Here is a 16253-nt window from a genome sequence, read left to right as displayed (position 1 = left end):
ACAAGCTCCCATCTTGAGAAAAATTAAACTGTCCATTGAACTCCTTAGAAGAAAACGTGTTAAAGTCTGTTTCACTCTCCACAAACAAGACAACAACATACTCTAATCACAAGAGAAAATGAAGAACACTTGAGTGGGTTGACCACTATCAGGTACCTTGGCGTCACTGTCGGCTCTAACAAGGGGAAGAAAGAGGAGCTCAACCAAATCATAGGAACATGCAAAAGTCGATTCAGGGCACTGAAAACCATGACCTGGAATGGGCACGGAGCCTCTATTGCCGTGCTTAAAATTATGTACACAGCCTATGTGCGCTCCGTCAGAGATTATGAGGCACCTGTTTCGTGCACTTATTCCCAAATACACATGTGTAGTTATTTAGTTACACTCACCTAATTGTGCTTGCGGGGTGGTTGAGCTTTGGCTCTTTGGTCCCGCCTCTCAACTGTCAATCAACTGACTGGTGTACAGATTCCTTAGCCTACTGGGCTCTATCATATCTCCATTTTGAAACTGTGTATGGAGTCTGTCTCCACCATATCACTGCAATCCATCTGGTAACTACTCTGACACTGAAAAAAATGTGTTTGTGTGTGTGTGTGTGTGGGTGTGGGTGTTGGACGCACATTGGACGCAGTTGGACGCAGTTGGACGCACGTGGTCACACATGTGGTGACCTCATTCATCGAATACATAGTCAACACCGGAGTCAGCAGTCACGCGGAAACACGGCCCAGGATCAGACCACCTCCAGCAACAGCACTGCACACACACACACACACACACACACACACACACACACACACACACACACACACACTTGCTCGTGGCCCAGATATATATTTTATAAATAACGAAGAAAAAGCCACAGGCATTTGGTACTCCGTTCCTCCCCGCTACCAAGAAGGCTACAACCACAGACCAAACACCTGTTAATATGTGTGGCAGCTTAGTGGGATTCACCAGACGTACTCCAGCTCCCGGCCTATCTGCTACAGTACATCACAGCAGTCAAGCAACGGAACAACTCGTGTGACTTCACTAGTGACTTCAACATCACTGGCCGTGTGTTGGACGCCGGTTAGGCGCCAGTGGACGTGCCATGGACACACACACATGGGGTGACCTAATACCCTCTTCTGATGATGGCCGGCGCTAAACATTTTAATAAGTATCAACAACGTTGTCAGCAGATCTGAATACACAGCGTAGCCCGCTGCAGCCCTCAGACCTTCAGAGACAGCCCTGGGCAACGGAGCGTCTACACCCGCTCCCTCACACACTCCTAGCTAGAATCCTTAGCCCGGCGTTGAAAGATACATATTTTTATAATAAACCCAGGAAAAGCAGTGGGCGTTTGGTACTCCAATTCCTGCCCACTACCGAGTAACCTTCGACCATCCCCGGTCAACAGCAATCTTAATCAACGGGTGTTACACGTGCCTGGCTCACTCAGCTCACCAGCCTCGAGCCCAGACTTGCACCCGACCTTGACTCGCTGAGTCTGGCTCACCCGGCGCTCGCTCCCAGCTGACTCACTCCGTGCCTGCAGCTGACTCGCCGTGACTCGCCGTGACTCGCCGTGACTCGCCGTGCCTCATCGTGCCTCATCGCCTCTCGCCCTGCCTGACGCTGCCCTCCTTCTGGCCTAATGTCTCCTGCCGCCGCCTAACATCTCCTGCCGCCTCCTGACGTCTCCTGCCACCTCCTGACGTCGCCTGCCGCCTGCTGAAGTCTCCTGCCGCCTGCTGACGTCTCCTGACGTCTCAGGCCGCCTCCTGACGTCTCAGGCCGCCTCCTGACGTCTCAGGCCGCCTCCTGACGTCTCAGGCCGCCTCCTGACGTCTCAGGCCGCCTCCTGACGTCTCAGGCCGCCTCCTGACGTCTCCTGCCGCCTCCTGATGTCTAAGGCCGCCTCCTGACGTCTCAGGCCGCCTCCTGACGTCTCAGGCCGCCTCCTGACGTCTCAGGCCGCCTCCTGACGTCTCAGGCCGCCTCCTGACGTCTCCTGCCGCCTCCTGACGTCTCAGGCCGCCTCCTGACGTCACCTGCCGCCTCCTGACGTCACCTGCCGCCTCCTGACGTCACCTGCCGCCTCCTGACATCTCCTGACGCCTCCCGACGCCGACGACGTCACAGCACGACGCCAGACCTGCGACGACCTGATCATCTCTACCTCGCTGAATGGATTGCAGCCCCAGCGGCCTTCAGCTTTAGTTAAGTACCTTTGTTATTTGTGTAGTAGAGTTAAACTGTAGACTATTATGGGCACGATATAATCTCTGTGAACTTACGGACAACCAATATCGCCCTAGATGACTTAGGCCTCACTTACCCCCTGCTATCTTGAGGTTATCTTGAGTCTTATCTTGCTGTCTGCGGTCTTGCTCACGTTCTGAGAGTTATTAGTCAATGAATTGCCAGAGAATACACGATTGCCCTCATATCATGGTAGCTTCTACTCTAGTTTCCTCTTCAGCCAGAAGCGACTCAAACATGTGTCGCTCCTCAAATGCAGCATGGTCCTGACCCGAGCACCGTAATGGTTTTTACTCAGTCTGTTGACATACCCCTATTTAGTGGAAAGGATCCAGCCCTCCTGGAATCCTGGATCTTTGGTGTAGAAGCTAAAGTACGGGGCAAGGGTACTGCTGTCACAGATGCAGACTATATCAGCATGGCGATGTCCACCCTGGACTATACAACCGGTGATGCTTATCTCCTGGCGGGATCACACGACTTAAAGAAAATTGAGAATTGGGATGAATTTAAAACATTCTATCGTAGGAGATATTCGTCAGCTGTCGATCGTGACCCCTTTGGCATTGCTCGCCAAATAGTTAATGCAGTAATGCGTCCTGATGAGACACGCAACGCTTTTGCCAGTCGTCTAGATATGCTACAAAGCTCACTGAAATCAGCATTGACGGGTTCTAGATGGGAAGATAATGGAAGCCTCACGATAGACAATGTGTGTAAACTACTGACGTTTGGTGCCCTGCAGCGTCATGCCCCCGAGGCTATACTGAATGACATAGAGGCTAAGGAATTTGGTCCAAACAACACGATTTGGGACTTAATGGACGCAATGATAGACTCCACAGAAAGACTAAAGAACCGGGACTCTGCCGTTTTTATTGCAAACAGTCCCCATAACCCTGTGAACATTGTCGCACGTTCTCTTCCTAGTAACGTTCAGACTCATGCTAGGTTTCCTCCACCCTCGTATGGCCCCAGGTCAGACTCCAGGACAGGCTCCCCTCAGTATCCTCCACGCCCGCGAACGCCAGAGTGCTTTAACTGTGGCGAACCAGGCCACCGTAAGGCAGAGTGCTTTAACTGTGGCGAACCAGGCCACCGTAAGGCAGAGTGCTTTAACTGTGGCGAACCAGGCCACCGTAAGGCAGAGTGCTTTAACTGTGGCGAACCAGGCCACCGTAAGGCAGAGTGCACCACAACCAACACTCGTTACCAACAGCATGCCAGACATAACAATACAGGCCATACTAACTATCACAACCGTCCATATTGCACATTTCACCATAGACCTGGCCATGACACGTCAGAATGCCATGCTGGTCGTCCGCCCTTCTGCACCTACCACCAGCTGCCTGGTCATGACACTACTGACTGTCGAGCTTGCCATAATACTAACCAGGCTAACCGCTATAGCCCTGCTCCTCTTGCTTATAAGCAATCACATGCTGCAACCCCTAACCAGCGGTGACCGGGCCCCTGCACGTGGTGACCGGGCCCCTGCACGTGTTGACCGGGCCCCTGCACGTGCTCCTGCAACCCGACCTATTGCATATGTTAGGTTCCCGACAGCTGACAGTGACAACACAGACAGGACACTGTGACTCGATGACAAGCAGTGCATTTTATATATCTGTTCTCTTTCCTTTGCCTCAAATGTATACAAACCTACGAATGTAGGGTGGGGGCCTCAGTAGCCTGGTGGATAGCGCGCAGGACTCGTAATTCTGTGGCGCGGGTTCGATTCCCGCACGAGGCAGAAACAAATGGGCAAAGTTTCTTTCACCCTAAGTGCCCCTGTTACCTAGCAGTAAATAGGTACTTGGGAGTTAGTCAGCTGTCACGGGCTACTTCCTGGGGGTGGAGGCCTGGTCGAGGACCGGGCCGCGGGGACACTAAAGCCCAGAAATCATCTCAAGATAACCTCAAGATATACAATATGATACCTACTTAGTTAACCTTAGTTCATAGTTTCAATCTTATCACGTCTCTTACATTCACTGTTTAAGTCCTCGTGTTTCTGCCACGTCCCTGCACTCCATATTTTAGTAGAATGTCACTTATGATATGTACTATATCGTGCCTATGTTAGTCTCTACCGTTTATAATCTACTTCACAGGTAACACTGAGCATCATGATCCCTGCACACAGCTTCTGGTCCACTGCCTCTACACCCTACGACTACTCTGCCTCTACACCCTACGACTACTCTACCTCTACCTGAAGATGGACCTCCTGCCTCCTGTATGAAGCAGACGTTTAGCTAGTTAGTCATGATGCTCCATGGATAGCTTAGTTTTAGAATTCTATTTATCCAATGTTCACTATATTCTTGCAAGTCCGAGACGGTGTTGGACGTCTTAAAGCTTGTTTATGGCCACTATAGATAAAACTGTACATAAATGTTAGTTAGGTACACAACCAAGAAGTTCGTCAAGCAGATCGTCGAGGACGCCGATGATAGCGTGCCGAGCGGTGTTGGACGCACATTGGACGCAGTTGGACGCACGTGGTCACACATGTGGTGACCTCAGTCATCGAATGCATAGTCAGCAGAACTGCAGATGAAGCATCACGCGAAAACACGGCCCAGGATCAGACCACCTCCAGCAGCAGTGCGCACACACACACACACACACACACACACACACACACACACACACACACACACACACACACACACACCACACCACACCACACCACACCCACACCCACACATACACACTCTCTTGCTCCTGGCCCAGAGATATATTTTATATTTTATAAATAAAGAAGGAAAAAGCCACAGGCGTTTGGTACTCCGTTCCTTCCCGCTACCAAAACAGCTACAACCACAGACCAAACACCTGTTAATATGTGTGTGTGTGTGGGTGTGGGTGTGTGTGTGTGTGTGTGTGTGTGTGTGTGTGTGTGTGTGTGTGTGTGTGTGTGTGTGTGTGTGTGTGTGTGTCTTTATTGAAAAGATTTTAAATCATATACAACGAAGCCTTGTCAATCATTCTTGGAGTCCCAACAATTGGAGAGAGCTGCCTCGTGCAATCCTACAATATGCCAGTATGACAAGCCTACAATATGACAGTATGACAATCCTACAATATGACAGTATGACAATCCTACAATATGACAGCATGACACTCCAATATGCCAGTATGACAATCCTACAATATGACAGCATGACACTCCTACAATATGCCAGTATGACACTCCTACAATATGCCAGTATGACAAGCCTACAATATGACGGGCATAATGTATGTAGTCACGAATGACGGGCATTTACCTACTTAGTCACGAACGTTTTATATTAAGCACTAACACGACCGAATGCTGCTGTAGTGCACTTAGACGAGTCACTGAAAAAGTGCATAAAGAAGTGAACAGAGTCACTGAAAAAGTGCATAAAGAAGTGAAGAGTCACTGAAAAAGTGCATAAAGAAGTGAGCATAGTCACTGAAAAAGTGCATAAAGAAGTGAAGAGTCACTGAAAAAGTGCATAAAGAAGTGAACATAGTCACTGAAAAAGTGCATAAAGAAGTGAAGAGTCACTGAAAAAGTGCATAAAGAAGTGAGCATAGTCACTGAAAAAGTGCATAAAGAAGTGAAGAGTCACTGAAAAAAAATGCATAAAGAAGTGAGCAGAGTCACTGAAAAAGTGCATAAAGAAGTGAGCAGTCACTGAAAAAATGCCTAAAGAAGTGAACAGTCACTGAAAAAATGCATAAAGAAGTGAGCAGAGTCACTGAAAAAGTGCATAAAGAAATGAACAGTCACTGAAAAAATGCATAAAGAAGTGAAGAGTCACTGAAAAAATGCATAAAGAAGTGAACAGTCACTGACGAAGTGCATTAAGAAGTGATCCAAGTGCCTGAAGATGACGCACTGCTGATAATAACAGCCAGCTGAGCGACGTCTACACTCATCTTCTTATTACTGAAACTTGAGACAAGTTAGGCCAGCAATGACGTGTTCAAGACGCTCTTTAGAAAGGTTAAGAACACAGTCGGCATTAACCACCACCACATAACATACGCATCAACGAGTATTGATAGTGCAACCCGTCCTCCTCTTTAACCTCTATTGTGACATCCTCTATTGTGACATCCTCTATTGTGACATCCTCTATTGAGACACCCTCTATTGTGACACCCTCTATTGTGACATCCTCTATTGTGACATCCTCTATTGAGACACCCTCTATTGTGACATCCTCTAATGTGACACCCTCTATTGTGACATCCTCTAATGTGACGGTCGTCAATAGTCACGAATTCGTACATAATTAGCTTTTAGCTAGTAGTGTACCGACTAGTAAGGAATTCTTTTAAAATACATGAAGCTAAGGGAAGGGAATTATCAGGGGAAAGCACCAAGTCATTACGACTATATAGCACTGGGAAGGGGCCAGGATAAGGATTTGGGATGGGACGGGGGGGGGGGGGGGGGGGGAGAAGGTATGGTGCCCACATTGGCGGTCGGGGATTGAACGCCGACCTGCATGAAGTGAGACCGTCGCTCTACCATCCAGCCCAAGTGGTTGGCTATATGGAGCTAAAACACCAACTTAAATATCCCTAGGCCCAGTATAGCACACATATGTACTATATTAGGCTTCAGATATCGTGTATTAGGACTAGGAAGGTTACGTTAGGTTAGTTTGTCAAAGCAACACAAGTATAAAATAATTTTCCGGTTTGTCCAATAGTTCAGATTTCGACGTTCTAATTTCGTTGTACGTCGGTATATGTACAATGTTCCTCTTCGTTTCCATAAGGACTACCAAAACAGGAGGATGGATATTTACACAATTCTTAAAGAGTTCTCCCACAGGGTCTCCAAGACCCTGTAATGTTTTGTTTACAATTGCTGGTCCATTCCAGTTACGACTCTTCGACTCTAAAAGTTAATTCTGACATCTCTGCGACGCGTCTGTGTTTGCGGGTACCAATTATGTCCTCTCGTTATGCTATTCCTTACTTTAAACTTTCATAATCATGTCTACCTTATTCCCTCTATCCTCCAATGTAGTGAGGTCCAGTTCCTTCAGCTTTTCTTCATAGTTCAGTCGTTAGTTCATCAGTTCTGATTCGCGCCTCATTAGCTTAAGCAATTCGCCTTACTGAGTGTGCGCGCGGGCTGGGATCGGGCGATTAAATGAATCATTCATAATGTAAACAGCTGTCTATCGGTCCCACGTTAAGCTGTAATGACCCTGAATGTAATAATACCTCGCCTTGTATCTATCTCGACCGCGCACTCCGCTACTACCACTGAGCTAACCGTGCAATCTCCGCTCTTTCTATGGTAATAACAGATGCTATACCGATCATATAAGATGTTAACACTCGGGCCGTCATACGAAGACGTAAACCAGTACACAGAGGAAGGAGAGAGAGAGGAAGAGGGAGGCAGAGCGAGAGGAGAGAGAGAGGAGAGCGAGAACGAGAGCAAGGGAGGGAGAACGAGAGCGAGTGAGGGCGAGGGAGAGTGAGACACTAGTGAGGGAGAGTGAGACAGAAAGATAGAGATAATCGTAGTCACAACCTATCGTATGAGTTACCGAGTGACGCTGCCACCACCCTGAGTTACCGGACAGGGGACCGGAGTGAGAGTCGTAGGTCTTGCAGATGGAGTAACCAAACCAGGACAGGTGTAGGGGACAATTGAACGGTACAAGGATCCTGGCCTGACACTCGAATAATCCTGACCACTTGGGAACTATAGTGTACACAAGAATAAGGCGGGACACACCAACACTAATACCTCAACACGGAAGACGAACGGGGGGAGGAGTACTGAATAATTAAGAGCACTAGGTCACTAGGGCAAAGGGGACGGTAGGCCCAATATCACTAAAGCAAGGAACCATTAATACACATTTAATAACACTTAATATCTGACTTTATTTGAAATAATTAAATAAGACACTCCCTAACTATATTCCCTACTAGAGGCCAAGGGTACTGAATGAGGTGCTTTAGTACAAGAGAGCCGTACTTACTCGTATGTTGTTCCACAGTTTCCCTGGAGATGATGTTCTTTCCCAGAGTCCACACACACCTCCCTACTGGGCTGTGCCCACTCAACTGACTCTCCTGATCTACTGCCCCTCAGCTGAACATGAGGGTTTTGCATTTGTTGTTTAGGGGTTAATCCCTGAAGATTACCATGACGGCATCAATTCTGACCTCTTTGTGATTCGATGACCGTTGACCTGACTCTATGGCTAACTTATACAGAGGTGTAACTTTTACATTGTCTGCCGTCGCCTGACTGGCGCCTGTGGGTTGTTCATCCTCCACGTGGCCTGTTCATGCTGTTATGATGTTCATGTACTATGTACTGCTCTCTTGTTACAAAGCTGGAGCCGGCCCGAGATAGTGGGAGGGAGGACTCAAGTAGTGATGATAATGTTGGTTAAGACTCTTCACTTTATTGCAAGGGTGATGCCTCAGACACCAGCTGCTTCACACCTCGCGGACGATCACACACACACACACACACACACACACACAGTTGACACCAGTTGATTGACAGTTGAGAGGCGGGACCAAAGAGCCAAAGCTCAACCCCCGCAAGCACAATTAGGTGAGTACACACACACACACACACACACACATGATAGAGATATGATAGAGCCTAATAGGCTCAGGAATCTGTACACCAGTTGATTGACGGTTGAGAGGCGGGACCAAAGAGCCAGAGCTCAACCCCCGCAAGCACAACTAGGTGAGTACAACTAGGTAAGTACACACCCATCTAACTCCAGAGGCACATATAAATAGGATAACGTGAGCAGCGTATTCTATGCTAGCGTAACACCTGCATATGCAAGGCTGGCTAACATCTGCCTTCAGGAACCTGTGTAAGGAATCATTCAGAACCTTGTATACCACATATGTAAGACCAATCCTGGAGTATGAAGCCCCAGCATGGAGCCCATACCTTGTCAAGCACAAGACGAAGCTGGAAAACGTTCAGAAGTATGCCATTATGCTAGTCCCAGAACTAAGAGGCATGAGTTACGAGGAAAGACTGAGTGAACTGCACCTTACGTCGCTGGAAGACAGGAGAGCTCGGGGAGACATGATCACTACCTACAAAAATTCTCAGAGGAATTGACAGGGTTACCTTACCTTGCGATGATTTTAAGGGCTTAGCGTCCCCGCAGCTCGGTCCTCGACCAGGCCTCCTTAGTATTGGCTCTTGGCTCTTTGGTCCCGGCTCTCAACTGTCAATGTGCAAATAAATGGTAGATAAAGAGTAAATAATGACAAATTGAGTAACACGGGTGTTACCCGAACAAGGGGACACTGAGTACCCAAATGAGCCACATCGACGTTAGAAACAATTTATTCAATGTCAGAGTAGTTAGCAGATGGAATGCATTAGACAGTTAAGAGGCGGGGCCAAAGAGCCGAAGCTCAACCCACGCAAGCACAACTAGGTGAGTAGTACAACTAGGCGAGTACAGGTGGAATCTTTAGGTACTCAAGTACCTAAAGTACTCAAGTAGTGAGTACAGTTACTCAAATGAGCCACAAAGACATTAGAAAGAATTTGTTTAGTGGAATGCATTAGGCAGTGATGTGGTGGAGGCAGACTCCATACATAGTTTAAATATAAGCCATACACAGTTTCAAATGTACTCCATACACAGTTTCAAATGTACTCCATACACAGTTTCAAATGTACTCCATATACAGTTTCAAATGAACTCCATACACAGCTTCAAATGTACTCCATACACAGTTTCAAATGTACTCCATACACAGTTTCAAATGAACTCCATACACAGTTTCAAATGAACTCCATACACAGCTTCAAATGGACTCCATACACAGTTTTAAACGACATACAAGATTCTGAGGGGGGACTCAATAACAATGATAAAGATGAAGTGTTAGTTGAATAGATCAGAGGGATAGATAGTAGAATCTATCTCTGGAAGCCCCAACAGGTAGAGGACAGATAGGTAACACGTATTGCAACAGAATAGATATTTAGGAGGAAATTTGTAGCATTCCTTTACCCTGGCAATTAATTTTTTTCAAGAGCTGATGGGAAACTCGATAGGGAGAGGAAAATGGTAAGATTATAAGACGGAAGACTTAGAGTATTTCCGTTGATCGTTATTGACCACTTGTGTGGGGCCTCACTACCCCTGGAGTACTGTGTCTTCATGACTTGTTGTGGGTGGTGTGGTGTGGTGGCTGGGTGGTGTGGTGGCTGGGTGGTGTGGTGGCTGGGTGGTGTGGTGGCTGGGTGGTGTGGTGTGGTGGCTGGGTGGTGTGGTGGCTGGGTGGTGTGGTGGCTGGGTGGTGTGGTGGGTGGTGTGGTGTGGTGAGTGGTGTGGTGTGGTGGCTGGGTGGTGTGGTGGCTGGGTGGTGTGGTGGCTGGGTGGTGTGGTGGCTGGGTGGTGTGGTGGCTGGGTGGTGTGGTGTGGTGAGTGGTGTGGTGAATGGTGTGGCGAGTGGTGTGGTGTGGTGATGGGTGGTGTGGTGGTGTGGTGGTGGTGGGTGGTTTGGTGGTGTGGTGGTGGGTAGTGTGGTGGTGGGTAGTGTGGTGGTGGGTAGTGTGGTGGTGGGTAGTGTGGTGGTGGGTAGTGTGGTGGTGGGTAGTGTGGTGGTGGGTAGTGTGGTGGTGGGTAGTGTGGTGGTGGGTAGTGTGGTGGTGGGTAGTGTGGTGGTGGGTAGTGTGGTGGTGGGTAGTGTGGTGGTGGGTAGTGTGGTGGTGGGTAGTGTGGTGGTGGGTAGTGTGGTGTGGTGACTGGTGAGTGTGCTGGGTAAATAGGCCCCCAAGAGTCAGGCAAGTGTTCTAAGTCCCATCCTAGAAAAAGTCAGCAGTTTGCTCTAAGATGGACCTCGAGTCAAGCCAAAGTTCAGGCTACCTGTCACTGACAGCTGAAATTATATTTCACTACTGATACAATGTCTAAGTCTTTGAATGCCATCTTTAAGTCTCCCAACTTCACATATGATATCGTCTATATCATATACGATGTAAATAGACGATATATATCATATATGGTATATAGAGTAGTTTAACTGCTTGGCTCTTATAAAGAGTTTCCTGCTATTCCCATCTTCATAATCTGACACTCGTTGGGATTTTATTCTAACAGCCATTTTTCAACCGCTTCAACAGCTAAACAAGCCCACTTCAGCAGTTTGTTTAGGCCCTCCTGCAGCACCCAGCAGTCGTTCTCAGACTTATATTTCCTCATTAGTTTTGCATACCTACAAACAGGTCATTTGTCAAGCCTGGCCTCGGGCCGGGCTTGGGGAGTAGAAGAACTCCCAGAACCCCATCAATCAGGTATCAACCAGGTATATGTTGTCACTAACAGAAACTAGCGAGCGCTCGCTACATCTCTCCAGTGCGACGTTTCGCTCAATAACCCTCTGCGTCAAGTATGTACAATGTCAAAGGATTTTTGGCAGACTATATATAGCCTTCTCTTCTGCCTCGTCTTGGTGAGTCTGGCTAGAACTCTAGCAGCATTGTTAGGCACGACCTGACTCTACTGGTGATGAATAGAGTATGGTTGTCATTGGTGGTGTGGAGGTCCTGGATGAAGTATGGTTGTCGTGGGCGGTGTGGAGATAGTTGGGAGGGTAGAGTGGAGATTAATACTTGTGGACGATGGCTGTGTGAAGAGGTTGAACAATTGTATTTTTTTAAATAAAGATAAAAAAAAAAAAAAAATTGGCCGTGTTTGGCCGTGTTTGGACGTGTTTGGCCGTGTTTGGCCTGTGTTTGGCCAGGGGGCCCAGCAAGATGCTGGTGAGGACAAGCGGTCAGCGTGTCTTCACCCGTGAACCCCATACACAGACACAATATCGTCACATTCTGTTAAACGCCAGTGAACTCCAGTAAACCTTGCAGTGAAAACACTTGGATCCATCCGGTTTTTCACTACAAGAACCCCTTGTACGACTTCCCTTATTATGGAAAAAAAAAATCTGCCTCCACTGATGCACTGAAAATTACTCCTTTAGTTCATGGACGTAAAAGCAACTGTGGGGAATTATCCACTCCGCAACATAACCTCAACTACTTGCACTCTGAATCCTCCATCACTGAATAGCCGCGACATTGTTAAAAGCAGCAGCACCATCAACAACACACACACGCACGTGAATCCATTTTGATTCCTGAGTTTTCGCATCGATAAACACGCAAATGAATTTGACAACGAACGCAAGTGGCTGTTTGACTTAAGGCTTGACTCAAACAAGCCTTAAAGCCTGTTTGACGACCAACGAACACAAGTGGCTGCTTGACGGCCTCTCCTTTGGGGCCAGAGGGAATGTTCCCATCGGAGTTGACAACTCTTCATAAACTGAAAGCCACAGTATCGTGGGTGTAACCATCATTTCTATTTATTTCGACCAGTGGGAATCGAACTCCGACCCTGTAAGATGCTGGGTAACCCAAACAAATAATGGAACGAGAGGTAACCAGAATCATTTTTCACTATTCTGGCTGGACTGCAAAGGTATTAGTAAAGCAAATGAAGCCGAAGGTAACCCAAACAAAGACTGGAACATGAGTAAACCCTAAATGAGAAAGGAACAGGAGAAAACCCAATTAAAGAAAGATCAAGAAAAGCTTAAACAAACAAAAGACCACTGGAAACCGAAACCAAGACTGGAATAGAAGATATCCAATCAAGCCTTTCCGTCCCATCTCAAGTCCTTATCCTCACCCCTTCCCAATGCAATATTGTCGTAACGGCTAGGCGCTTTCCCCCTGATAATTCCCTTACCTCCCTCTATTCCTCGAGCTGTACAACGCATATCTTTGTGAGAGAGACTTCAGTGTGTTTAAGGATGATACTCGATAGATCGATGAGAAAGATTTTATGTAGTGGACTTATTTTATAAGAAATAATATATTAGGAACCCAAACCAGAAATGTGAAAGCGAAGAACTGACGAGGCTTCGGTCAGTTCTGGACCTAATACTATTATTTAGCCATGAAATGGGGAAAAATAGTGGAATAAAGTCAATTTATATATGGTCAGAGAGTGAGATGACACGTCAGAATTAAGAGAATAAGGTGCAATACTGGAAGGGTTAGAAGTGAGGGAAATACGAAGGAAGAAGAATGGGAATAATTAATAAATATTGTATAAGACAAAGTTAAAAGCATAAGGAAAATGTCAAAAAAGAAAGCCACAGAAAGTCAAACGGCGAAAAGACAAGGAGCTATAGCAACCTCAGAGAAGCAAAGGGAAGACTAGGGCCTAAAGAGGCTAAAGCCAAGTCAGATAACATTTGTTTAGAAGGTTGGAGCGTTTAAGAATGTGGTGTGAAAGGCAAGAGAGTCAACAGCAACAAAGCCTACCTCAAACACTGCGGAGTATATTATTCTATTCACATTTCTAATGTCTCTCAGGTGGGCCCAATCTTTGAAGTTGTGGTCAAGGCTGTGTTCGTCACTCTTACCCCAGAGTCTGCAGCTCCACTGCTTGACTATTGTTCCCATCCCGAGTCTCCATGGATATTTGTATTCAAGACAGATTCTCGCTATTAGTGATTATCAATCACTCCTTAATGAATGGAATTATCAGCTGTAACGACAATGTACCAGCGTACGTATTCACTCATTTCTTCTTCAATCCTCCTTTCTTCAATAACCTTGTAGTGGTGATGTTCCCGGACGCAGGTTCAAATCCTCGTCACGGCCCTTGTGGATTTGTTCACGTGATGTTGCCTGATAATACCCTTAACTTGTAGCAGAGTCTTGGGTATGAGGTATACAATATGGTCTCCGTCAGCGCCCTCGGCAGCCAGCACATCTGCTCGTTCATTTCCATAGCTTCCAACGTGGGAGGGGATCCACAGGAACTTGATCACCCTTCCCTGATTGGTTAGTACTTTCACAGTTTTCTCGATTTCAGCGACTATCACTTGGGTTTCTGCCTGTTTTTTTCCTCCAAGTGCTTTGTAGTTCTGCTTTTGAATGAGTGTAGATCACTGCACCTTTAGTGTGTGTTTCTAGGAATCTTAATGCTATAACAATGGCTATTATTATTAACATCTTTATTGGCAAAATTAATTACAATTTTGCCTAATCTGAGGATTTCGATTAAGTCATAGCAGTTAAATCTTGGCGTTGAAGAGGCATAGTTCTCAATGCGCACTTTTTCTTCAATTCTGTTTTTGAAAGACATTATTCCTAATTCCAGTGCAGGCTGTTCCAACCTTGTTGTTACTAGTATTAGCAGACCCATTAGTCTAGGTTTGGTCTAATTGATTTTCGACTTATTTATTAATTTCCTCGAGATATGTCTTATTTCTTGTGATATCATATTGGACATTTTCTTAGTCATCTCTTTTATTGTAATCTCAGATGGTTCATGCTCCTAGAGGTGGGGGGAAGGGGGGGACCTCTCAACAGGCAGGAGCTCACGGGCTTGCTCAAGCAGGTGAAGTTCTTCAAGGTAGCTGACCTGTGTTGCTATTTTTTCGTTTCCTGTTTTCTCCTGTAAGCAGCACAGAACTCAAATTTTCTTGACAACATTACTGTAGTTGGGTTCTTAATCGCAAGCTCAGCATTCAGTTCCTTAACTATGCTTGTAACACCGGGGAGACTCAGCATCTGTTCGTAGGTTCGATGTGTTAGCAGTTCTTGGGACTCCAAGAATGATTGCCATGGCTTCGTGTTTTGTAGACTATTAAGCCTTTTCGTATCGCTTTGAGAGTAAGTGCACGAGTCTAAAACGGAGTGCATTTAGGCTGTGTACTTCATTTTAGGTAGAAGCAGCCCCCATACGTCTGCTGCTATGTGGGAATCTGCTCCTTGTGTAAGTCTGCTCCTGCAGCGGATGATGTACGTCTTGCTCGGTCAGGGAGTTAAACACCGTTGGATCTGGCCAGCAAGGGGATTGGGTGACCGGGCAGACATACCCCGCCCTGGAGGTATCCCAGCATGACGGGAACTCAATTATACTGACATTGTTGAGTCCAAATCCTAGAATCAAGTCTCTCAACGACCACACAAGCCCCAGAAATTTCCACACACGACCCGGCAACGCCTCACTACGACCCAACAATGCCCCTACACGACCCAACAACGCCCCTACACGACCCAACAACGCCCCTATACGACCCAACACCGCCCCTACACGACCCAACACCACCCCTACACGACCCAACACCCACACTACCCAAAAAGGGGCGTCGTTAAGACGTTCCTCTGGACGAGGGAGGGTGGAGACCTCTGGTATCGTCCCAGACGAAGCAAACGTCGTGTCACAAGGGGAGGCTATTGTCGCCCCGTTGCACAATTGTCCGGACAGTAGACTCACAAAGAGATGTGTGGCGTCAGAGAGAGATGCCACGAGGTAGAAGAGAGGGTAGGAGAGAGGTGCAGAGCGTATGAGAGAGTTGGAGAGGAGTAGGAGAGTAAAAGAGGCGTGGAGAGGGGGTAGGAGGGAGGTGGAGAGAGCCGGAGAGAGACTGGTAATAACTAGAGGACAACGGAGAAACGCTTCAGTTATATATGCTTCGGAAAAGCAGAAACAAAAGACTGCGCTGTAAGGTAAAGGGAAAGATGCGAGGGCGCTCAGTAGGACGCGTGGACGGGCCCACATAAGAGGGGAGGAGCGAGGGGTAAGTGGAAGAGCACACGTGTGGAGGGCACGCGAAGGGCAAGTGTCAGGGCACGTGGAAAGGGGCACAGACAAAAGGGGCGAGGGAGGGGGAAGACGTTTCAATGAAGGGGAACGAAATGTGCATTAGCAGTGTCAGAGGACTCGAGGAGAGCGGAAGCAGGTGGGAAGATGGAAAGGGCATGGGAGGGAGAGGGGAAGGGAATGGGAGGGAGAGGGGAAGGGCATGGGAGGGAGAGGGGAAGGGAATGGGAGGGAGAGGGGAAGGGCATGGGAGGGAGAGGGGAAGGGAATGGGAGGGAGAGGGAAGCGGCAGAACCAGGGAGATAGATGGTCGGACGGACACACAAGGAATGAGAGGGGTGGCGAGGGAGAGAG

At 47.4% G+C, this 16253-nt stretch overlaps 1 protein-coding gene across 1 annotated transcript; it reads left to right on the top strand.

The window, feature by feature from the left end:
* Window positions 1-803: 803 nt before the first annotated feature.
* On the top strand, window positions 804-4937 carry LOC138359938 (uncharacterized). The gene is made up of 2 exons (XM_069319807.1): window positions 804-3325; window positions 3443-4937. The coding sequence occupies exons 1-2, from the start codon at window positions 2513-2515 to the stop codon at window positions 3725-3727; spliced, it is 1098 nt and encodes a 365-aa protein (XP_069175908.1). The 5' UTR covers window positions 804-2512; the 3' UTR covers window positions 3728-4937.
* The last annotated feature ends 11316 nt before the right edge of the window (window positions 4938-16253 follow it).

The sequence above is a fragment of the Procambarus clarkii genome, chromosome 94, assembly GCF_040958095.1.
Source record: "Procambarus clarkii isolate CNS0578487 chromosome 94, FALCON_Pclarkii_2.0, whole genome shotgun sequence".
NCBI lineage: Eukaryota > Metazoa > Arthropoda > Malacostraca > Decapoda > Cambaridae > Procambarus > Procambarus clarkii.
The sequence above is the reverse complement of the archived record's forward strand: the minus strand, read 5'-3'. Positions and strand labels throughout refer to the sequence as shown.

Coding starts and splice junctions, on each gene's coding strand:
- LOC138359938 (XM_069319807.1), top strand. CDS start 2,513: ATGCAGCATGGTCCTGACCCGAGCACCGTAATGGTTTTTACTCAGTCT. Junction 3,326..3,442: donor GCGAACCAGGCCACCGTAAG/GCAGAGTGCTTT, acceptor GGCCACCGTAAG/GCAGAGTGCACCACAACCAA.